At 43.2% G+C, this 25,622-nt stretch overlaps 1 protein-coding gene across 1 annotated transcript; it reads right to left on the bottom strand.

Annotated features, from left to right (window-relative positions):
- Positions 1-779: 779 nt before the first annotated feature.
- LOC132223025 (zinc finger protein 420-like) lies at positions 780-25,622 on the bottom strand (the record flags this gene model as incomplete). Its single annotated transcript, XM_059678417.1, has 4 exons — positions 25,603-25,622; positions 22,580-22,969; positions 1,760-2,157; positions 780-1,525 (listed from the first exon to the last, which is right to left on the bottom strand). Coding segments are annotated over exons 1-4 (1,554 nt in total), but the record flags the coding sequence as incomplete, so codon positions are not given.

The following is a 25,622-nucleotide window of genomic DNA, read 5'->3' as shown; positions in this document are numbered from 1 at the left end:
ATCACAACAGTGCTTCCAAAACATTACAGGCAGTGAATAGAATCATCACAATTAAAGGTACAACAGGAAAAAGAATGTTACCGAAATGTCATATTTCATAACCAGCGATGTTCAGATAGGTGAAATAGAACCTAAGACAACCATCACAGCATAATGTGAGAACCACAACTACCTGCAAGAGGTATCACTTCTTTTCTGAGGATGGCTATTCTGGAAAAACACTGGACAAGGCCCATTCCCTAGTCAGACAGAAAGGAATGAAGATCCTGCCAAGAGGTCAGAGTATTTAGAATTGATTCAAGCAAAAAAAGCACAGTGTGATTGTGACTGATTCACACTGTTCAGGTGAGCCAGGTAGTAGAGGTGAAATCACTTCAGCCACAATCACACATAGTGACATCAATCAGATAGGAGGCCTGGGCAGAACGGCAACTTCAAGTAGCTCCTTAAAGCCTCACTTGTACCTGAAACTGAGGAGGAATCTAGCAGAGTGTCTGTCCTGATAAAAAGGGATCATATTACGGCAACTGTGTACCATAGAGTCTCCTTCACGGTTGTTATTCTGAGTAAGATTAAGGAAACATTCCCCTTACATTTAAGGCTTTTCTCTTGTGTGAACGGTCAGGTGTCTCATGAGGCCGTATTTTCGGCTAAAAGATCTCCCACAATCTGTACACTCATTAGGCTTTCCCCAGTGTGAACATGCTTGTGGATAAGGAGCTATTTTGGCTAAAGGATTTCCCACATTCACGACACACATAAGGTTTTTCTCCAGTGTGAACTCTCTTGTGGATAAGGAGCTGACTATTTTGGCTAAAGGATTTCCCACATTCACCACATTCATAACGTTTTTCTCCAGTGTGAACTCTCTTGTGGATAAAGAGGTGACTATTTTGCCTAAAAGACTTTCCGCATTCACTACATTCATAAGGTTTTTCTCCAGTGTGAACTCTCTTGTGGATAAGGAGCAGGCTACTAACCCTAAAAGACTTTCCACATTCACCACATTCATAAGGTTTTTCTCCAGTGTGAACTCGCTTGTGGATAAGAAGAGAATAATTGCAGTTAAAAGCTTTCCCACATTCACTACACACATGAGGCTTTTCTCCAGTGTGAACTCTCTTGTGGATAAGCAGATGACTATTATCCCGAAAAGACTTCCCACATTCACCACATTCATAAGGTTTTTCTCCAGTGTGAACTCTCCTGTGGATAAGGAGGTGACTGTTTTGCCTAAAAGACTTCCCACATTCACTACATTCATAAGGTTTTTCTCCAGTGTGAACTCTCTTTTGGATAAGGAGCTGAGTATTTAGCCTAAAAGACTTCCCACATTCACGACACACATAAGGTTTTTCTCCAGTGTGAACTCTCTTGTGGATAAAGAGCTGCGTATTATCCCTAAAAGACTTCCCACATTCACCACATAAATAAGGTTTTTCTCCAGCGTGAACTATCTTGTGGATAAGAAGGTGACTATTTTGCCTAAAAGACTTTCCGCATTCATTACATTCATAAGGTTTTTCTCCAGAGTGAACTCTTTTGTGGATAAGCAGCAGGCTACTAACCCTAAAAGACTTTCCACATTCACCACATTCATAAGGTTTTTCTCCAGTGTGAACTCTCTTGTGGATAACAAGATAATAATTGCAGTTAAAAGCTTTCCCACATTCACTACACACATGAGGCTTTCCTCCAGTGTGAACACTCTTGTGGATAAGGAGCTGACTGTTATCCCTAAAAGACTTCCCACATTCACCAGATTCATAAGGTTTTTCTCCAGTGTGAACTCTCCTGTGGATAAGGAGGTGACTATTTTGCCTAAAAGTCTTCCCACATTCACTACATTCATGAGGTTTTTCTCCAGTGTGAACTCTCTTGTGGATAAGGAGATGACTATTATCCCTAAAAGACTTCCCACATTCACCACATTCATAAGGTTTTTCTCCAGTGTGAACTCTCCTGTGGATAAGGAGGTGACTATTTTGCCTAAAAGTCTTCCCACATTCACTACATTCATAAGGTTTTTCTCCTGTATGAACTCTCTTGTGTGTAAGAAGGGAACTATTGCGGGTAAAAGCTTTCCCACATTCACAACACTCATAAGGCTTTTCTCCAGTGTGAATTCTCTGATGTCGAATGATCTTGGAACTCTCACTGAAGGACTTCCCAGAATCTGTGTACTCATACCGCTTTCCTCCAGAGTGAACTCTTTTATGTCGAATGAGGTTAAAGATTCCTCCATAATTTTTCCTACATTTGCCACACTCTCCAGAACACACATCCTGACATCCAACAACTTTCAAGTTGTGGTTAGCAGCGTTTTCACATTCACTCCACTGGTGAAGACTTTTTCCACTGAAAAATTCCTGTGAAATCTCTCTGCCACAGTGTAGCTCCTCAGTGTTATGAGTTGCCTGGTGCTGGAGAAGCTCTGAGGAAGTTTGAAAATGTTCCTCAACCGCCCTGTTGGTTGAAGTCAGCTCTGATAAGTAAAAGCTGCAGCTGGTCGCAAATGAGGCCTTATTCGTGGCTTCTTTCCAGGATATCTTTTCCCTGGCATGCCTCTGTTGCTGGTGAGTGTTTTCACTGGAACAGACCTCTCTCACAAATGCCTCACTTATGAAGCCTTTGTGCTCCAAGTGTGCTGCTTGTAACTCATTCAGGTGCAAAATATCTTTTAACACCGAGAAACACTGCTTACATGGATGGTTATTCTGGGTTGCTGGAGCTGTCTTAGAATCCCTGACCTGTGACTCTCCTTCTATATATACATTCTGAGAAGCCCAGGTCTCCTCATCATCCTTTTTATGCCAACAATCTGAAAACAGAAAAAGGGTGAGGAAATGAATGTTGATTTTGGTGACAAAGGGAAGTTGTATTACAAAAGTGTTTTGGACAGGACACCTCGGCTTCATGCAATTTTCTGAAAAGAGATGTTCATGAAGGGTTATAATAGGCTTCAGCGAAGTTCTGGGCCTGGGAAGATCATAAAGGAAGGAAGACCACACCAGGAATATGACACAAAAATGGCAAACACCACATTGAAGAGAGGTAAGACTTCCAGCCCTTCCTTACGCTAACAGTGCTTAGTAGGGCTTGTCTGCAGGTGACACAGACAAGCTCTGCAGAATTTTGTTTATATCTTATTCCAAAAAAAATTCAATAAACGAATAGCCGTTTTTTGAGGACTACTTAAGTATGTATGTAAACCTCATAACACATGTGCAGGTCAAAGTTGATGAATACTGCAGAGGCAACAGTGCAGACGAGCAGGTGATAGAAAAATGCCACAGAAGTGAACATGACTGAATGCTAGGAAGTCATATGTGAAAGGACATGTCAGAAAGTGTAATGTAGTTAAAAGGAAAGGTAAAAATGAGGTGTAGGCAGTAGCACCTCCATCTGAGCAGTGATGAAATCTAGCTGATTCCTGGTATAATTTGAAAAGAGCCCTTGTGTCACACGTTCTCCTGGTTTCCACTCTGCTGGGCCAGGCCTCCACTAAAACCATCCTACATGTTTACCCTGTGAAAAAAAAAACTAGGATTCTCCCTGTACCACTTTCTCAACAAATACATAAAACCGAAATATTCCAAGTGTTAATGAAAGATGACAGAGGGTACCATCCAACCCAGGTTTAGAGCAAATCCACTAGGAATAGTTTTGAGGGAAGGTAATATGACAAACACTAATTGAAGGAGGGTCTTACAAGAACAGCCCATGGTTCATGTAAGTAAAGAACATAATCAGGCACAGGCAGTCACCCAGAACCTTTATCTGGAGGAAAGGTGCAGAAGTAGAAGCCATGGATCTAGACATAGTCACTCTCCCAGTTAGATAAACAGCAGGTGGGACCCATTAAGCTGTCTGTAAGACGACTGGCTCCCAGAGGCATCCTGAAGTTTCTATGGAAAATAATGTTAAAGAAGATTGTGGAATTTATTTCTCAGGGCTCTCCACACAGCTCAGAACTGGCATCTATAGCACATTTCACATGAGGTTGAGGAAAATTTGCAGAGCCCAAGGTCTGGCTGCAGCAGAGAGAAAGATACAGGTGGAATATAAAGGACGAGATGCCATCACCTCAGTCCATTAGGAGAGATGTGAGGGTCTTACCTACAGATGATACAAGTGCAAATACTTCCAGCATCACTTTGCAGTACAGAAGTCTCTGTGCCTCATCAAGGATTCCCCACTCCTCTGGAGAGAAGGCAATGGCCACATCGTCAAAGTTCATATCCTGTCATAATGGGGACAGTTTAGTCCATTATCAGCTTCTCTCCAAGAATTTTGCATTGATCATACACCACAACTTCCATATCCATCTGCTCCCTAGACTTCTGACTACAAAGAAGATATAAGGCCTTTGTTTCATCAAAGACACTCACTCCTTATATTCCTACTGATACAGTGTCTTCCCACGACAATAAGGGCAATGAGCATATAGATCCTACCCGCTCTCCACTACAAAGATGTTGTTCACACTGCGCCTTTCTATACAGTGGGAGTCATGAACATAGAGTACGGAGAGATGATGTCCATAATGAGAATGTGGGTGATTTGACACTGTTCTTGTAATGCAATAACCTTGTTGTTCCTTAGATTCTCATTCCAAGACCCTGAACATTTTGGCCTCACACTTTACCCGTGTGAGACCAATCCAAGGGTGCTGAGCCATCACTTTGCACTTCCTGCTGCACATAAATCTTTGCACCACACTTCTCTCACACAGCTTCATTCCTAGAGGCATAATGCCAATGGTAACACGAATACATCGTAACTTGGACCATTTTTCTTAATCATCTTTTTTTGCAATACTCCAATTCACCCCTTCAGTAATGTATGTCTCTCTTACCCTTCACTCTTCCCAATGCCAGCCAAGATGACACTGATGTATGCTCTCTCATTCCTATTGCTAACTGTGACTGCCCTCCACACCAAAAGGCAGGTTGCACATAGATTTCACCTAATCTCTGGACCAAGAAAGTACCACTGCAATAGACCCTCTTTTCAGGAATTAATCTGAAATTCACCATATCACATTATCCAGATATCACCAAAAATGAACTCCACTTTCATTCCCTCTTATGTTGATTTCAGTGGCCCTGCAGCCATGAATGCACATGCCCTATCCACGTACACATTACTCTTTCTACCATAACTCTCTCAATCCTACACTCCCACAATCCCAGCACCAATAGTCATCTCCCTGACTTCCTACTCATTACTCAGTAAGTGTGGTTTGGTTAACGCCTGAAAAATTCAAACTCAATTAAGTTCTACACCAACATCATAGTCCACACTCAATGAGGCGCCTTCAGTCTTTCCGTCCACAATCAATGAGGAGCCTTCAGTGCTTCTATGAAAACCTCCCTCCCTGATTGTTTTTCTCCTTCAACCTCACCTATTGAGAACCACATCAAATCTCAGATATCCAGAGCCCACCTCTTCTGGTGCTGAAGTTGATGTCCCTTCACAGGTCACAGCCATCAGCACTCAGGTCCTATCACCTGTGGCCCTCTCTCCAGGTCCAGTGTGTCTCACATATGACCACTCATTCCCGTATGTAAATTAGTCAGACTACTGACCACACCAAAGCTCTCAACACAATCGCGGTGTGTGATTCACAAGTTGCAATAGCTGCATTCTCACTTTGTTTTAATTGCTCTTTGTCTCCAATTAAACAGGAAAAAAAAAGTTTTTAAAAAGATGATCTACAACACTACCCTGCTCACTATACCTCGACTTTAAAGAAGTTTTCAACCTGAACTTCTCCTCAGAGTACCAGATGCTCATGAAGTAATCTCTGAAATATCACACACCAAAACAGATAAAAAATAAGTTTGGTATCCTCAATGAACATTACTCTTCTACTCTGAATATCTGCATCTCAGTTGATGGTGCTTCCATACCTGCAGCTCCAAATGCAAACCTTCAAGTCATCCCTGGCTCTTACCTCTCTCTCATCCTGAAAATTAGAAAATCCACTTCGCTGCACATAAAACACAAACCCAGAATCCAACAGCTTATTTCACCGCCACAGTCACCAGCATGGGCCACTAAGCATCATGCTCACCACAGCAACCTCCTTCCTAGACTATCTACCACCTCCCTCACAGCCATTTGTTTTGTTATTCTTCAGCCACCCGAAGTCTAATGAAACCTGGGTCAGATCACCTGCCTCCGCTTCTCGAAATCTTCCATTACTCCCATCACCTGCAGAACAGACGCCAAAGGTATCACAAGCTCCTCTAGACCTCACTCCTGTACCATTGTTACCAGTTCCTATTTTAAAAAAATGGACACAAGCCCCAGCAGATTTGCTCAGTGGATAGAGCACAAGCCTGTGAACTGAAGGGTCTCGGGTTTGATTCTCGTCAGGGGCACATGCCAGGCTTGTGGGCTTGATCCCCAGTGGGGGGCTTGCAGGAGTCAGCCCACCAGTGATTCTCTGTGATCATTCTGGTTTCTATTTCTGCTTTTCTCTTTCTTTCAGGAATCAATAAAAACTTTTTTTTTAAAGGACGCCGGTTGGTTCTTGAATGAGCTCAGTCTTCACTCTAAGCCTTTGCACACAAAGGAACCTATGACTGGAAGGTCTACTCACAACTGATTCCACTTTTTGCCAAAAACAGGGACCATTTCAGACAAACTTAGACATGTACTTAGAATTCTGGGCTTGGTGTCTCGTCAAGGTCCCCAGATATAAGGGCCAGAAGAGAGGCCAGACAATCCCAGGATAACACTATCTCAGAAGTTGTAAGACTGTGAGGCCCTTATATCAGTTCCACAAAACAGCATCCTTAAACCACCCTGCATTTGCAGGAATCTGTGTTCGGAGAAAGATCTGTTGAGACTCTGGCCACCAACCCCAGGATCTATGGGCTCAGACTGCTCAGTACTGTTTCCCAGTCAATAGGCCCATGCGTCCTGGAGATGACAACATTACTTCAAGACTCAGTCTTCAGTGCACACTCTTGCCAGTTACCTTATCTTTTATAGGACTTCTGCCTCCTGTCCCCAACTGCTATCATCTCTCTTCTAGTCTGTTCCTCCTTTGAGCTGCTTTCGGAAAAGTTTAAAGAACTACCTTACACAATGTCCCTCTTTTGGTCAGGACCATTCATTTCCCCAGTTTCCTGAGAATGAAAGTAAACAACTCGTGCCAAACTCTGCCTCATCTTCTTTGTTCCTTTAAACACAAAACAAGCACTGGGTTTCCCAAATTCTCCCGGTTCCGTCACACCATCACGTCCTCTCATGGAGGTATTGCAGCCTATGAACCTCTTCTCCCCATCACACCTTTTGTCACATGGGCAAGGATGTGACCTGTTCTCCAGGGACCAGGAGTTCATAGGACTGTCCCTGTCCTCTCCAGGGATGTCCAGTTCCCTATTCCTAAAAGGGATAATTATGGTCCTAAGAGTTCTTCCCCTCAGCGTTGCCTCATATTCATCCATATTCATCAGAAAATGAATTAGGCTTCATGGAAGGCTGCTTTCTCAGGAAGGCACAGCTGCGACCTGTAAGGACTGAGTGTGTGGACACTGATGATTCGGGAAGTATCTAGTTCTCTTTCTTTGGGAGCTAGAGTTCTAGTGGAGGACATCCCAAAAACAATGGGGCAGGGTTGGTACAACAGGTGATAAGACAGAAACGTGAAGCCAGGGGGGTCACTATAGTCTCCCAGAAAAAGCCTGGAAGAGGTGGTAGGGCCAGGATAAGTGCATACGGGGCATATATTCTCTGAGCACAGTTCTGCATATATAAAACATTCACCTACACTTCAACAGTTTGATAAGTAAAACATACATCTATATAAAGAACATTTACCAGAATCATCTGATCTCAGTGGAAGTCTGTCTTCATTCACATAAGAGGCTACTAGAATGAAGACCAGGAATCTCAGAATAAACCCACACAATTTGTGTTATCATCATGATCCCCTCATTGCTTTCATTTAAGTACAAAAATCCCCAATGCTTTTTGAATAAAATAATCTGTTCTTTTCTTAAGTTAGGTTAGTGTTTGAGTGATAAATATTAACTTACCTGTGAGAGAAGGTGATTCTGAGGGATTGCAACATAACTTTGGAAACTGGAGAGTGTAGAGCCCATGGTGTAGTAGAAACTGCTTTCCCTAGAGATACCCTGTTTCTATTGTCTAAAAACACTAAGTAGGAAGCATGAATCGGCCAACTAGCAGTCTTTCTGTTTTCTTTTCCCCCCCAAACCCTATAATTCTTTTTCCATTTACTTCTAGAGAGAGTTGAATGGTAGGAGGAGGTGGAGAGAGAGAAAGAGAGAGAGGGAGAGAAACATCCTCAAGAGAGAGACACATCAATGGCTTGCCTCCCTAATGTGCCCTGACATGGCCCTGTTATTCAACCTGAAACTGAGGTCTTTGCCCTTGACCGTAATGGAACCAGAGACCATTCTCTCGTAAGCCAAAGCTCTAACCAATGAGTAAACTGGCCAGGTCTTGCAGTCTTACTTAAAAAACAGGAATGCAATAGCGGCATCTTGGAGGCTGATTTTGGCTTTCTAAATATGATTTATTGAGCCTGATTTATTGTGAATGTCTGAGGCTGTTCATTATCTCAAATTTTGTCTCTTTTATTCCATGTCCTGTCCCATTGTTGTGAATTTTGGGTAGATCCTCTGAACTTCTGTGGATGCCTCTGTGTAAGTCATTTTCTTCTGGGGTACTATCATTGTGGTGTGTATACTAAAGAACCTTACAGATACACCTTGAAGCAAAAGTGACAGCAACTGGACTTTTTATTTGTATTCAGTTCTGAAAAGTTCCCTCTGGTACAGAGGTACCCATCAGAAGGCAGTCTGGGCCTCAAGGCAAACTGTGAGGCCTCCTGCAGTGAAGGACAAGACCGTCCACAGTGTCCACAGTTCAGCCATGACCCCACTTTCTCATCCGGGTTGTCAAAACCCACCACAGTGACTATCGTCAGCTTCCTGGTCAAAGCACATGCTGAACGGTGGGTTCCACCCCAGTCAGTGGTCTGTGGGAGGCAGCCTATCAATGATTCTCTCTCATCATTGATATTTCTATGTCTCTCTCTTTCCCTAACCTCTCTGAAATCAATAAAAACATTTTGAAATGTATTTTTAAAATCAATAATATGTAAACAAAACTATAAAGAAATATTTACCACCTGCATTTCCCAATTATTTTACTATTTTATTATAAACTGGAGGCCTGGTGCAAAAAATGCATGCATGAGTAGCGTCCCAAACCTGGGCAGCAGTCAGTGCTGATCGGGGCCTGCAGGCTGCCAGCCGGGGGACTTCCTTCATTCCATGCTGGCCTCTGGTGGTCAGCACATGTCATATGAGTGACCAGTCTCCCAGTCAAACTCTTGTGGGGACAATTTGCATATTAGGCTTTTAGATATATAGATGTTTTTGCGGATACCGACTGCTACTTTATCATATGTGGGAAATAAAATACGATGATTTGCCTACTGAAATATCTTATCATATCCTTGTTCATGGCCATCATTTCGGCATTTTGAAACTAATCACAAAGAGGGTATTTACATGAGGGAAGTCAACAAAGATCACAAACCTAGACTTCACTTAACGTGTTACTGAATGCTTATACTTAGAAAAGTGTGGTGGAGAATGTGAACAATGCATATAAAACCTGTAAGTATATGATACATGTGCATTTAAACTGTACATAGGTTAAAAATGGAGAAAAACATTTTCCTTACAGTATTCAAAACCCATAGTTCCATAAAGCAAGAAGTCATTCAGTTATGGAGGAATGAGTGAAATTCAAACATATGTCTTAGATTGTGAACTCTCCGGATATTGGTTAAAATAATAAGTAATTTTAAAATTAGGCAAATTTATAAGCCAACATCTCAAGAGAGGAGATAAGGAAAATGAAAGTAAATGTATGAAAAAATGTTCACCACCAAAAACTCTTCGGAAATGAAATGAAAGCAAAAGCAAGTTCATATATAGATAATTCGAGACCTACTATTTAAAAAGATTAACCACTGCCTGTCCTTGCAGGGTTGAACAAAACTGGAATTTTTATATGCTAGGTATGGGTGGGAAGGCAAGGTGCATGACAATTTTAAATCACAGTTCTGCATATGTTAAAATGTGAAATATCCACCTACACTACAATAGTCTGATTAGTTGAATGCATATCTATAAAGATAACTGAATGCAAATATTGCAAACAGATTGATTTATAATACCCCAAACCTGGAAATAACCAATTTTATAGACAGATCAATAGATGAGGTAGTTATTCATAGAATACAATACTAATCAAGAACAAAACAAATTCAATATTCACATAAGCTTTTGTGTTGAATCTCAAAATATCTGTGTAGCCCTGGCTGGTTTGGCTCAATGGATAGAGAAATAGAAAGAGATAACAAATACTCTCATGTGTACAGCCAGACAGCACAAAGTAGCTTTCGCTTCACACAGACTCTCATCTTATATTCATACACCAGACAGTGTGAGTTTTTGACTTCCACCAATTCCTGACTAATTGCCTAAGGGAGCTCTATGGTTTCCCGGGAGGTGATCAAGCTCCCCTTCCACTCGCTTGGAGTGGGCCTAATTGATAGGGGGTCGAAGAAGACGACTGACCCTAACCCATTTTGACAAAGACAAAGGCAACAAAGAACAAAGACAAAACAAACTAGACAAATGCAACCGAAGGTTGCCCAGAACCTGCAGCTCGCTCCTTGAAGTCATGAAAATTTTTCAAAAAACATTGCAGCGGTGTGCACACAGAAGCAGATGACTTTTTGACAACAAACACCAAGATAACAAACACCAGACAGACAAACCTGGTGCAGTCTAAAGCAGCACAAACCAGAGACCCCGGCCACCATGGTGGCCGGGAGTCTGGACCATGAGTACCGCTGCATTCAGCCCTCTATAAGGGTCCTTCTATGGGCCGTCCCAATTCCTGTTTAACGACTGGTCTTCCTTACCTCTCTCGAGAGTCCAGGTGGCTCGGTTTCCGAATTGAAAGTTTTGGGTGGAGTCTCCTCCGCCTCCCTGGAACCCGGAACAAAGACTGGAGGCCTCCTTGGTAGTCGTTCCCCACAGGGATGTGGGTGGGGTATCTCGGTGGGACCTCTAAAAGTTATGGGTTCACTCAGCGAGACAGACCACCGACTCAGAATTTAAATTTAAGAGCCTTTATTAAGCTGGCCAGCTGGCTACAGTTACAGCACCCTGTCGAAGCAATGGCTGAACTGCAGCCCCGAATTCAATGGCCAGCGACTACAGTTACACCGTGCTGGAGCAGAGGCCGAACTGCAGCCCAGACTACAAGAATTACAGCATTTTTATTTGCAAAAACCACAAAGTTACAAAACCTTGTTTACATAATTACTTCTCGACACAGTATAGCATCATACAGTGACTACCTTCCTATCTATGTGTTCTAGGAACAGAGAGTACAGAGTGCGGGGAAGGGGCCAAGAGACCATATCTCAAGGCCTGGCCTGATGTCAGTACCTTCCTATCAATGTGTTTCAGGAACAGGCAGCACAGCGCACCCCTTCTGGCCAAAGGGCCAGATATGCAGCCCAGTACAGTGAGGGTTTGCACTGAAACAGATGTCTCCAACACGTGCATCACTACAGAATGCTTTCTGCTTAAAATATGCTACATCTGACTCAGTCAGGTGCAAAATATGTTGTAACACAGAGAAACTCCGCTTACACAGAAGGGTCTTATGGGTGACTGGAGCTGTCTTAGAAGCCCTGACCTGTGACTCTCCTTGTATAGATACACTTTGACCAGAACAGGCCTCCTTAGCACCCATGTTGTGCCAACAACCTGAAAAGTGAGAAAGGGTGAGGAAATGAATGTTCAATGTGGAGACAGGGCGAATTCCCATTGCAAAGGTGTGTTACACATCACAGTTGGTACATGCAATTCTCTGAAAATCAGAGATGTGCAGGAAGGATTAATAAGAGGCTCTTGAAACTTTCTCGGCTAATGAAGATCACAAAACAGAAAGGACTCGCCAGATATACGACACAAAATATGGCAAGCACCACATGGATTAGAAATGGAGCTCCGGCTAATCCTTCAACGAACAGCATTCAGCAGGGCATGTTGACTGGAGAAGCGGGCAAGCTGAGCAAGAGGTTGGCTCCCTCTTACTCCAAGTAACATTCAATAAAGGAGTAGCTGGTTTCGAGGACTAATTACCACATATGTGCACCACATAACACATGTGCACGTCAATGTTGCAGATGATTGCAGAGGCACCAGTGAAGAAAAACAGGTGATGAAGAGGTGAGCAGTCATCACTGGGCCAGAGCTACACAACTTGCTATAGTATTCAGGGAAGAGAATATTACAAACAATTGAATGAAAGCCTTAAAAGAACAGTCATAGTTCATGTAAGTGAAGACCATAACATGACCCAGGTAGCCACAAAGAACCGTTACCCAGAGAAAGAGTACAGAAGTTGAAGGAATGCGTATGGACACTGTCAGCCTCCCATGAAGAGAAAGTGCAAGCTGGGACCTATTAAGTTCACTGCAAGACTCCTGACTCTCTGTTTCCTCTACTTTTGAGGAAATAGATGTTAGGGATGTTCATGGAGTCCTTTTTTCAGGCTCTACATCCAGCTCATCCCTGGCAGCCACAGCACATTTGACAAGGCAGAGGGGAAAATTAAAATTAGCACAGGCCATGTTCCCACTGTGGGAGAGAGAAAGCTTTGCCTGAGGAATAAAGGAAGAGAGGTCATCACCTCAGGACACTGGGAGAACATCAAGGTCTTACCTACAGATGACACAAGTGCAAACACTTCCAGCATCATATCATAGTACAGAAGTCTCTGAGCCTCATCAAAGAGCCCCCATTCCTCCTGAGAGAAGACAATGGCCACGTACTCAAAGTTCATATCCCGTCATAATGGGGACAGTACAGTCCAAGATCAGCTTCACTCCTAAGATTCTTAGTCTGTCATACTCCCCACCCTCCACATCCATTTGCTCTGTCCACTCCACACATCAGAGAAAATACCAAGCCTTCATCCCATGAAAGCCATTGTCTTCTTATATTCCTACTGACATTTTGTCTTCCCACTATAATAAAGGCAGATAAGACACCTGAGCTATGGACTCCTGTGTACACCACCCGGACTTTTATCAGCAGAATGGGTGTCAAAACCATAGGTTAAAGACAGATGCTGGCCATAGAGACAGCGTGAGCGATTTGATACTGGTTTTGTCAGGCAATACCCTCATATTATTTCTCAAAGACACCAAATACATGGCATCACACTGCACCCTCTTGACCCCAATACCGGTGTACGGAGGCCATGGCTTTGCACTACCTGTTGCACAGAGTTCTTTGAACAAGACTTGTGTCACACAGCTTCATTTTCAGAAGCACAACTTCAAAGGTAATGCAAATTTGTCGTGGTGAGGACAAATAGTTTCCTAATCACTTTTTTCCAAAATTATATTTCACCACATCCACAATCTCTTACCCCTTACCCTTCTCCCTTACCCATTCCGTGGAGCTTTTGAAGCCTGGGTAATACTGATGTAGGCTAGCTCATTCCTATCAATCTGTGTGTCACCCTCAAAAACAAAAGGCAGATGGTTAGTTAAATGGCAACGAAGCTCTGTACCTAGAATGTAGCACCAAAACACCCCTCTTTACAGGCAATCACCCTAAAAGTCACTGTACTGGATCATCCAGACACCACCAGAAATGGACTCTCTCCTCATTCACTCTTATGTCAATGTCAGGGTGCTATGGCCATTAATTCACATTCCCTCTTCAAGTGCACATCACTCTTTTCCACACGTGGTTTACACCTGCACTCCCTCAGCCCCAGCCCCCACAGTGCTCTCCTTTGCGTCTGAGTTAACTCAGCATTTGTTGTCCAGAGAATGCTTGCCAACATCTCTCACTTAACCGACACTCAAGTCCCACACCCGATGGCGTTCTGACCATGCCCAGTGAGTTTCAGATGACCACTCAGGCCTCTAAGCTAATCCACAAGACTGTTTGAAACTTGCCAAAACCAGGCCACACCAAGGGTCACAACAAAATCCTGGTGAGTGTTTAGAGAAGTTAATATGTACCAGCCCTAGTCTCACTTTGTTTGAATAACTCTTCAGCCTCTAAATAGTATCAGGTCCATTCTCTTTTAAAGGCCTTGGCCACTGCAAAATGATTACCTCTCCCCCACACTCTACATGACAACTTCTATCTCTCTGCTGTGTCGTGATACCCACCTTCCACAGTGGCCCCAGCAGGAAAGCTAGACCTCAGGCTCACACTGCACTTCTGAGCTACTACAACTGTTACCAACCTGATCATGATTTCCTATATATTTTTTAAAATGTATTTTTATTGATATCAGAGAGGGAGAGGGAGCGAGAGATAGAAACATCAATGATGAGAGAGAATCACTGATTGGCTGGCTCCTGCATGCTCTCTACTGGGGATCAAGCCTGCAACCTGGGCATGTGCCTTTGACCAGAACTGAACCTGGGACCCTTCAGTCCACAGGCCGACACTCCATCCACTGAGCTCAACCGGCCAGGGCTCCTATATTAAAGTGATCTACAGTCCTGGCTGATGTGTCTCCGTTGAGTATAGACCAGTGATGGCAAACCTATGACAAGCGTGTCAGAGGTGACTGGCGAACTCATTTTTTTGGTTGATTTTTCTTTGTTAAATGGCACTTAAATATATAAAATAAATATCAAAAATATAAATCTTTGTTTTACTATGGTTGCAAATACCAAAAAATTTCTATATGTGACACGGCACCAGAGTTAAGTTAGGGTTTTTCAAAATGCTCACACGCTGAGCTCAAAAGGTTCGCCAGCACTGCTATAGACCCAGGCGGTGGTGAAGTCACATGCCTTGGTAGTAGGCTAGATCCACAATAGGGGTTGTGCAGGCTGTAACCAATCCTTGTCTGTTGCTTATCAGTGTTTCTCTGTCCCTCTCCCTATCCCTTCCTTTCTATATCTAAAATTTACACACACATATATATATTTAAGTATCTGCCGGTTCCTATATCAGCTCACTCTTCCCTACAAGCCTTTGCACAATCTGTAACCAATGCCCTGCAGGACCTACCACTCAGTACACTGGTTGCTAAATACAAGGTCCACTACAGGAAGCCCGCGTCATGACCTTAGGAGTCTGGGCTTAGTGTCTGTTCAAAGTCCCCAGGTCCAAGGGATACAAGAGCAGCGGGACAGCCCCAGGACACAACTATCTCAGAGGCCACAAGAGTGTGAAGCCCTGAAATTATCTTCACCGTCCAGTACACCCAACTCATTCTGCATTAGTAGGAATTCCTGTAAAGAAAATGGTCTGTTGAGAGCCTGGCAAACACCGCCAGGATCTATGGGCTCAGGCTGCTCAGTGCCCTTGTCCAGCCCAGAGGCCAGGTGCCCTCCAGATGCCTGTGTTATCTCAGAGCTCAGTCCTCAGTGCTCACTCTTGCCAGTTACCTGACCATTTACAGGACTTCACCTTCCTGTCCTCTGTCTTCTAGTCTGTCCTTTTCTGAGCAATGTCAGGAAAAGTTAGAATCTTACCCCACAAAATGTCCCTCCTTTTTCACAACCATCTATGCTCCCAGCGTTCTGAGAGTGAAAGTAAACCTCCTCCTGCAAAACCACACCTCATCTCTTTGTTGCCTTTAGACCCAAAACAGGCCTGGGTTTTCAAATTCCTCCTGGCTCAGCCCCACCACCGTGTCCTTAAAAGGTGGCACTGCAGCCTGCGTCCCTCATCCCCCATCACACCCTGTGTCACCCAGGAGAGACTCACTTCTGGATGCGGCTTCCTGGGCGGCGGGACCTGAGAGGCGCCGGTCCGCAAGGCTGGGGGGTTAAACGGGGTCAGGCTGCGGGGACGCTGTGGGCCGAGAGGAGTCCCGGAGGCACGGAGGCCCCAGTCCCAGCCTGTTGGTGCCCAACCAGCCTCAGACACACCCGCACAGCAAGGACGCTGCCTCCTAGGCCTCCTCCTACTCATGTCCATTGGCCTGAAGCCTGTGAGTCCTTGAACTGAAGAGGTCAAAATGCCCGCCAGGAGGAGGAAGGTGGAAGTCCTGCCCTAACTGGATGCACTGACACCAGAAACACCCGTTAGCTCCGCCCACGTGCGCCCATTCCTTTCTGGGTAATGTAGTTTTCTCAAACGCCTACAGGAGGGCTAGCATCCAGGCCAATGACACTAGTGAATAAAGGTGATGTGGTTCAGCAAGTGGCCCTGGGGAAGGACAAGATGGGGCCAGAGGCCTGGTTAACTGGAACAGACTGGCAGATCTCCCAGGAGCGGGGCGTGGGGAGGACTGGGAGAGATCCCCCAAAGTATATATGCAAAGGGGAAAATGGGAGACATCTGTAAACTAGCAACAATAAATACATTGTTTTTTCAATTTTTAAATACTATAGCGCAGCTGCTGTGACTCAATGGTTGAGCGGCAACCTATGAACCAGGAGGTCATGGTTCTATTCCTGGTCAGGGTACGTGCATGGGCTGTAGGTTCAATTCTCAGATAGGGGCGAGGTGTGTGCAGGAGGCAGCTAATCAGTGATTCTCTCTCATCATTGATGTTTTTATCTCTCCTTCTCCCTCCCTCTCTCTAAAATCAATAAAACTATATTTTTAAAGTATAATCATATATGCATAGCCCAAGGACATAGACAATAATGTGGTGAGGGCCTAGAAGCAGAGGGGGCAGGGTAGAGGGAGGCAAAGGGGGATGGTGATGGTGGAAATTGGGAACATCAGTAATTGAGTCAATAATCAATAATAAAAAAGAATAGTTTGCCCACATGGCATGATTCAGTGCTTGGACATGGACCCATGAACCATGAGATCACTGATTTGATTCCAGGTCAGGCACATGCCCAGGTTGGAGAGCTCCATCCCTGCAGGGGCATGCAGGAGGCAAATGATCAATGATTCTCTCTCATCATTGATGTTTCTCCATCTCCCTCACTCTCTAAAAAAACAATAAAAATATTTAAAAAGAATAGTGTTAAGATTGATTTGATTCAACAACACCAAAGTGAAGAAGCACTTTTCATCTAATTCACTGCAATCTTTCACACTCACTATGAAGGCAGTGTTTCTGTCATACGGGTGGTTATATTTAAACCTCAGAGTCATATAAAAAATGACACCAGAGCCCAGTTGATAGAGCATCAACCTGCAGACTGAAGGGTCTCAGGTTCAATTCTGGTCAGGGGCACACTCTGGGATTGCAGGTTTGATCTCCAGTAGGGGGCATGCAGGAGGCAGCCAATCAATGATTCTCTCTCATCATTAATGTTTCTATCTCTCTCTCCTGTCCTTTCCTCTCTGAAATCAATTAAAAAAAATAGTTATAAAGAATGACACCAGTGTATGAAATTTCATACATCACAGGACATGGCTCCTTTAGTGTTTGTGGGGAAGAATTCCCCTAAACATTGTTGAGAATTATGTCATACTTATTGTGACCAGAGACTATAATTAATATTGTGCACAGAAACACCTCAGCTGGGTGGGTATCATCCAGTGCACTGACAGGTCCTGGTTCAATTCAAGGTCGGTGCAAAGCCACACCTGTGGCCCCAGTAGGGACTGTGCAGGAGGCAGCTCATATTTTTTTATCTATCTATCTCCCCATTCCCACCTCTTTTCCTAAAAATATAAAATAAAGGTATTTTTTAAAAGCACAAGTGCTGCGGTTTGTGTACTCATAACTGAAAATTCACTTATGCCACAACTTGAATATAGTGACAGATAAAATTATTTCACCTGTGATATTTCACAGCTTTATCTCTAGGTAAAGGCTCAGAAAATAACACACGTTAGAAAAGTGCGCTTTCTTGCATATCAGTGCTCATTTCCTGGGAGGAACAGCTTTGCCTCAGTGGCAGAAAATGTTGGCAATCAGTGAATACTACTGCCATGCAATTCATAGGAATGCTGCAAGAGAGAGATACATCAATGGCTTGCCTCCCTTATTTGCCCTGACATGGCCCTAGTATTAAACCTGCAGCTGAGTTCTTTGCCCTTGACCATAATCAAAGCAGAGACCATTCGCTCCAGGAGCCAAAGCTCTAACCACTGCATTATCTGGCCAGGACTTGCAGTCTTGCTTAAAACACAGGAACCCAATAGTGGCATCTTGGAGGTTGATTTTGGCTTTCTAAAAATGATTTATTAAGCTTGATTTATTGTGAACGTCTGAGGCTCCTAATTATTTCAAATTCTATTTCTTGTATTCCATATCCTGTCCCATTGTTGTGAATTTTGGCCAGATCCTCTGAAATTCTATGGATGCTTATCATCCATACTGCCTCTGTGTATGTCATTTTCTTCTGGGGTACTATCATTGTGGTGTGTTTACTAAAGTACCTTACAGATACATCTCTAAGCAACAGTGTCAGCCACTGGACTTTTTATTTGCATTCAGTTCTGGAAAGTTCCCTCTGGTACAGAGGTACCCATCAGAAGGTAGTCTGGGGCTCAAGGCAAACTGTGCGGCCTCCTGCAGAGAAGGTCAAGTCCGGCCACAGTGCCCACAGTTCAGCCATGAACCCGCTTTCTCATCCGGTTTGTCGAAACCAATCACAGTGACTATCGTCAGCTTCCTGGTCAAAGAACATGCTGAACTGTGGGTTCCATGCAGTCAGTGGCCTGTGGGAGGCAGCCTATCGATGATTCTCTCTCATCATTGATGTTTCTATCTCTCTCTCCCTCTCCCTAATCGCTCTGAAATCAATAAAAACATTTTGAAATGTATTTTTAAAATCAATAATATATAAACAAAACTTTACAGAAATATGTAAGACTTGCATTTCCCAATTATTTTACTATTTTATTATAAACTGGAGGCCTGGTGGACAAAATGCATGCATGGGTAGCGTCCCTTGAACTGGCCAGCAATCAGGACTGATCTGGGCCTTCTGGTTGCCAGCTGGGGTCTTCCTTCATTCCATGCTGCCCCCTGGTGGTCAGCACATGCCATAGTGAGTGATCAGTCTCCCAGACAAACTCTCCTGTGGACAATTTGCATATTAGGCTTTTAAATATATAGATGTTCATGGGGATACCGATTGCTATCTTATCAATATGTTGGAAATAAAATATGATGATTTGCTACTGAAATATCTTATCATATCCTTGTTCACTGCCATCATTTTGGCATTTTGAAAATAACCACAGCGAGGGTATTTACATGAGGGAAGTTAATAAAGATTACAAACATAGACTTCACTTAATGTATTAGTGAATGCTTATACTTAGAAAAGAGTGGTGGAGAATGTTAACAATGCATATAAAACCTGTTAGGATATGGTACACGTGGATTTAAAGTGTACATAGGTTAAAAATTGAGAAAAACATTTTCCTTACAGTATTTAAAACCCATAGTTCCATACAGCAACAATTCATTCAGTTATTGAGGAATGATTGACATTCAAATATATATGTTAGATTGTGAGCTGTCCTCATATTGGTTAAAATAATAAGTAATTTTAAAAATAGGCAAATTTCTGAGCCTACATCTTAACAAAGGAGATAAAGACAATGGAAGTAAATGTATGAAAAAATGTTCACCACCAATAAATTCTTAGGAAATGAAATGAAAGCAAAAGCATGTTCATATATAGATAATTCCAGGCTTACTAATTTAAAAGATTAACCATTGCATGTCCTTGCAGGGTTGAACAAAAACTGGAATTTTTATATGCTGGGCATTGTTGGGAAGGCAAAGTGCATGACAATTTTAAATCACAGTTCTGAATATGTTAAATTGTGAAACATTCACATACACTGCAACAATTTGATTAGTAGAATGCATATCTATAAAGATAACTGAATGCAAATATTGCAAACAGATTTATTTATAATTCCCCAAACTTGGAAATAACCAATTCTATAGACAGATCAATAGCTGAAGTAGTTATTCATAGAATGCAATACTAATCAGGAACAGAACAAATTCAATATTCACATAAGCATTTGTGTTAAATCTCAAAATATCTGTGTAGCCCTGGCTGGTTTGGCTCAGTGGATAAAGGAGTGTTGGCCTGCAGACATTAGGATCCCCGGTCCAATTCCCATCAAGGGCACTTGCCTGGGTTGAAGGCTTGATGCCCAGTAGCGAGCATGCAGGAGGCAGCGGATCAATGATTCTTCTCATCATTGATGTCTCTCTCTCTCCCTCTCTCTCCCCTCCCTCTCTCACTCCCTTCCTGTCTGAATACAAATGAAATATATTTAAAAAATATATCTGTGTAGCATTATGAATACCAGTGTTTGTAAAAAAAGCACACACAATATAGAACATACTAAACTATGAAGAATATGAACTAATCTAATGTAAAGTACGGAAAATGAATCCTTGCATGAATGATTGGGAAAGTCAGAAAGAGGGATTATAAAAGGGCAAGAGGAAAATGAAGAGTGTTAGAGGTGTTGGTATGGAAAATTATAACAAATAAAAAATACAGGAATAAACTCTGCTTTCACCTTGTGCCTCATTTGGGTGGGTGTCATCCATGAACTAAAAGGTTCCTGGTTGAATTCCAGATCAGTGCACAGACCCGCCTGGGTCCCCAGTAAGGTGTGTGTGGGACTGAGCTCATGGAAGCTTATCTCTCCCCACCCCCACACCCGCCTTCCTCTCATCCTAACTAAAATGAAACAAAGGTATTTTTAAAAATATTTTTTAAAAAGAACAAGAGTGGTTTTTTGTGTACTCAGAACTGAAAGTCTACTTTTACCACACCTTGTATATAGTGACAGATAAGATTATTTCACGTGTGATGGCTTCACAGCTTTAGTGCACTTTCTCGTACGTCAGTTTCTAAACCTGAGAGGAACATCATTGCTACAGCGGCAGCTAATATTGGGAAGCAGTGAAGACTACTGCCATGGAAAACACAGGAATGTTGACTGGTTACAAAAGACACATCCTGGGACTGTGATTATGGGATTATCCTTCCTGTAGCTTTGAGTTCTTACATATTGAGAAATGACTTTGTGGTGAACACCTTACAGAGACCAGGGGAATCCACAAACCCATTAAATTATTTTCTCTGCCAATGAGTTCAGCTACAGGAAACATTTTTGGGGGTGCTGAGAATGTCTGTACACAAAGGTCACACAAGAGATAGGCCCAGGGACATTTGTTGATGTATGTTCAGAAGAGACACTTTCCATAGAATTTACTGCAGTCTCTCTCATCACTATGAATAGTCTTTCTGTCTAATGGTAGGTTCACCTCAGAGTCTTACAACAAATGTCAGAAGACTATGAAATTTTGAACTTCATGGCACTTGGCTTCTTTGCAGTATGTGGGAAGGAGTTCCCCTAAACATTGATAAGAATGAAGTAATACATACTGTGAACAAATAACATAATTCATATTGTTCACAAAAGGACACAAAGGCCTCTTGTTTCGGGTGACTAATGGCCTCACTCATAACAAAGATACCAGGATATAAATTAAGACCAAGAAGTTATGCAATCTTTCTTTCAACTCCTTGGGCAGAAATACCAAATAAACCAGTTTGGGATGAAGAATGATTTTCTGCCAGCATGTTCTCCTTTCCAAAGCAAAGAAGATTTGACGTCCCCAAAATATTGGTTCACATTTACATGCTGACAAATCACCACAGTGCTTTCAAAACATTGCACGCAGTGAATAGAACCATCACAATGAACGGTACAACTGGAAAAACACCTTTAACAAAATATCATAAACCATACCCAGCGGTGTTCAGATTGCTGAAACAAAACCTAAGACAATCATCACAGCATAATGTGAGAACCACGAACTCCCTGAATGAGGGACCACATCTTTTCTGAGGATGGGTGTTCTGGACAAACCCTGGGTCAGGCCCATTCCCTAGGCAGAGAGAAAGGAGTGAAGATCCTGCCAAGAGTTCAGAGTATTTAGAATTCATTCAAGCACAAGAGAGCACACAGGGATTGTGACTGATGCACACTGTTCAGGTGAGCCAAGTGGTAGAAGTGAAATCACTTCAGCCACAATCACCCTGAGGGACATCAACAGGATAGGAGGCCTGGGCACAATCGCAAGTTCAAGTAGCTCCTTAAAGCCTCACTTGTAACTGAAACTTATGAGGAATCTAGCAGAGTGTATGTCCTGATCAAAAGGGATCATATTAAGGCAACTGTGTATCATAGAGTCTCCTCCAGTGTTGTTATTCTGGATAAGAAAAATGAAACATTCCCTTCACATTTATGACTTTTCTCCAGTGTGAACTCTCAGGTGTCTCATATGGCCATATTTTCGATGAAAATATTTCCCACAACACGTACACTCATAAGGCTTTTCCCCAGTGTGAACTCTATTGTGGATAAGGAGATGACTATTTTGCCTAAAAGACTTTCCACATTCATTACACTCATGAGGCTTTTCTCCAGTGTGAACTCTCTTGTGGATAAAGAGCTGACTATTATTCCTAAAGGACTTCCCACATTCACTACACCCATAAGGTATTTCTCCAGTGTGAACTCTCTTCTGGATAAAGAGCTGACTATTTTGCCTAAAGAACTTCCCACATTCACCACATTCATAAGGTTTTTCTCCAGTGTGAACTCTCTTGTGGATAAGGAGCCTACTATTTTGCCTAAAGGATTTCCCACATTCACCACAATCATAAGGTTTTTCTCCAGTGTGAACTCTCTTGTGGATAAGGACCCGACTATTTTGTCTAAAGGATTTCCCACATTCACCACATTCATAAGGTTTTTCTCCAGTGTGAACTCTCTTCTGGATAAGGAGCTGACTATTGTGGGTAAAAGATTTCCCACATTCACTACACTCATAAGGCTTTTCTGCAGTGTGAACTCTGTGATGTTGAATGAGGGTGGAACTCTGACTGAAGGACTTCCCACAATCATTACACTCATACTGCTTTTCTCCAGTGTGAACTCTTTTATGTCGAATGAGGTTAAAGATTCGTCTATAATTCTTCCTACATTTTCCACACTCTCCAGAACACACACCCTGACATTCAACAACATTGAGGTTGTGGCTGGCAGCGTTTTCACATTCACCCCACGGGTGAGGACTTTTTCCACTGAGAAATTCCTGTGAAATCTCACTGTCCCAGTGTGGCTCCTCAGTGTTATGAGTTGCCTGGTGCTGGAGAAGGTCTGAGGGAGTTTGGGAATCTTCCCCAACCACCCTGTTGTTTGAAGGCACCTCTGATAAGTCGAAGCTGCACCTGTTCACAAATGAGGCCTTGTCCGTAGCTTCTTTCCAGGACGTCTTTCCCCTGGCATCCCTCTGTTGCTGGTGAGGGTTTACACTGGAACAGAAGTCTCTCACACATCACATTCCTCACTGAAGAAGCCTTTGTGCTCCAAGTGTGCTGCTTGTAACTCATTCAGGTGCAAAATGTCTTTTAACACCGCGAAACACTGCTTACATGGATCGTTCTTCTGGGTTACTAGAGCTGTCTTAGAATCCCTGACCTGTGACTCTCCTTGTGTAAATTCACTCCTATTAGAACAGGTCTCCTCATCATCCTTTTTATGCAAACAACCTGAAAAGAGAAAAAAGGTGAGGAACTGAATGTTGATCGTGGTGACAGAGGGAAGTTCTATTACTAAAATGTGATGCCCATGACACCGTGGTTCCATGAAAATATCTTTTCTTTCTTTTTTTTTTAATTGCTTAAAGTAATACAAAGGGTATTACATATGTGTCCATTTCCCCCCCCCGCCCCTAGACAGTCCCCTAGCCTCCCCTATCCCTCAGTGTCTTATGTCCATTGGTTATGCTTATATGCATGCATACAAGTCCTTTGGTTGATCTCTTATCCCCCTACCCTACCGGCCCTGTCCCACCGGTGAAACTGCATCACCCTGGGTGGCCTGTGGCAGGGCGGGGCCTTCTATGGAGGGCGGGGCCTGTTGCGGAGGCGGGGCTTGTAGAGGGACTGTAGGTGGAGGGCAGGGCGAGGCCTGAGGTGGAGGGCGGGGCCTTGGAGGAGGGGGCGGGGCCGGCCTGCGATGGAGTGGTGTGGGCAGGCACACCGTGGTTCCATGAAAATTTCTGAAAAGAACAAGTATGCAGGAAGGATTAACAAGAGGCTTCTGTGAAGTTCTGGGCCTCTGAAGATCATAACGGAAGGAAGATCACACCAGGAATATGACACAGAGATGGCAAACACCACATGGAAGAGAGGTAAGACTTCCAGCCCTTCTTTAGGCTAACCATGTTCACTAGGGCTTGTCTGCGGGTGACATAGGCAACCTCTTCAGAGTTTTGTTTATTTCTTATCTCAAGAAAAATTCAATAAATGAGTAGCTGTTTTCAAGGACTACTTAAGTATGTGTGTGCACCTCATAACACATGTGCAGGTCAATGTTGAAGAATACTGCGGTGGCAGCAGTGCAGAGGAGCAGGTGATGTAAATATGCCACAAAGGTGAACATGGCAGAATGCTAGGAAATCACAGGTGAAATGACATGTCAGAAAGTGTAAAGTAGTTAAAAGGAAAGGTAAAAATTAGGTGTGGGCAGTGGCAAATGCATCTGATCAGTGATGGAATTGATCTGGTTCCTGGTATAACTTGAAAACAGCCCTTGTGTCATACATTCTGCTAATTTCCACTCAGCTGGGCCAGGCCTCCTCTGAGACCATCCTGCATGTTCTCCCGGTACCAACTTCTCCACAAATACATAAAACCGAAATATTCCAAGTATTAATGAAAGATGACAGAGGTGACCATCCAGCTTGGTCCAGAGCAAATCGACTTGGAATAGTATTCAGGGAAGGTAATATTACAAACACCAATTGAAGGAGGGTCTTACAAGAACAGCCCATGGTTCATGTAAGTAAAGAACATAACCTGGCACAGGCAGTCACCCAGAACCTTTCTCCAGAAAAAAGGTGCAGAAGTGGAAGCCATGGATCTAGACATAGTCACCCACCCAGGTAGAGAAACAGCAATGGGGACTCATTAAGCTGTCTGTACGATGCCTGGCTCCCAGACACATCCTTCACTCTCTGAGGAAAATAGTTTTAAAAAATTTTGTGGAGTCTATTACTCAGGGCTCTCCACACAGCTCAGCACTGGCATCCATAGCACATTTCACATCAGGTTGAGGAAAATTTGCAGAGCCCACGGTCTGGCTGTTGGAGAGAGAAAGATACAGTTGGAATATAAAGGAAGAGAAGCCATCACCTCAGTCCATTAGGAGAGATGTGAGGGTCTTACCTACAGATGATACAAGAGCAAATACTTCCAGCATCACTTTACAGTACAGAAGTCTCTGAGCCTCATCAAGGATTCCCCACTCCTCTGGAGAGAAGGCAATGGCCACATCCTCAAAGTTCATATCCTGTCATAATGGGGACAGTTTAGTCCATTATCAGCTTCTCTCCTAGGATTTTGCATTTATCATACACCACAACTTCTATATCCATCTGCTCCCTACACTTCTGACTACAGAGAAGATATCAGGCCTTTGTTTCATCAAAGACACTCACTCCTTATATTCCTACTGATGCAGTGTCTTCCCACGAAAATAAGGACAATGAGCGTATAGGTCATACCTGCTTTCTAGTACAAACAT

Source organism: Myotis daubentonii, chromosome 21 (genome assembly GCF_963259705.1).
Source record: "Myotis daubentonii chromosome 21, mMyoDau2.1, whole genome shotgun sequence".
NCBI classification, from domain to species: Eukaryota; Metazoa; Chordata; class Mammalia; order Chiroptera; family Vespertilionidae; genus Myotis; species Myotis daubentonii.
Note: the sequence above shows the minus strand (reverse complement) of the source record. Positions and strands in the feature narration are given on the sequence as shown.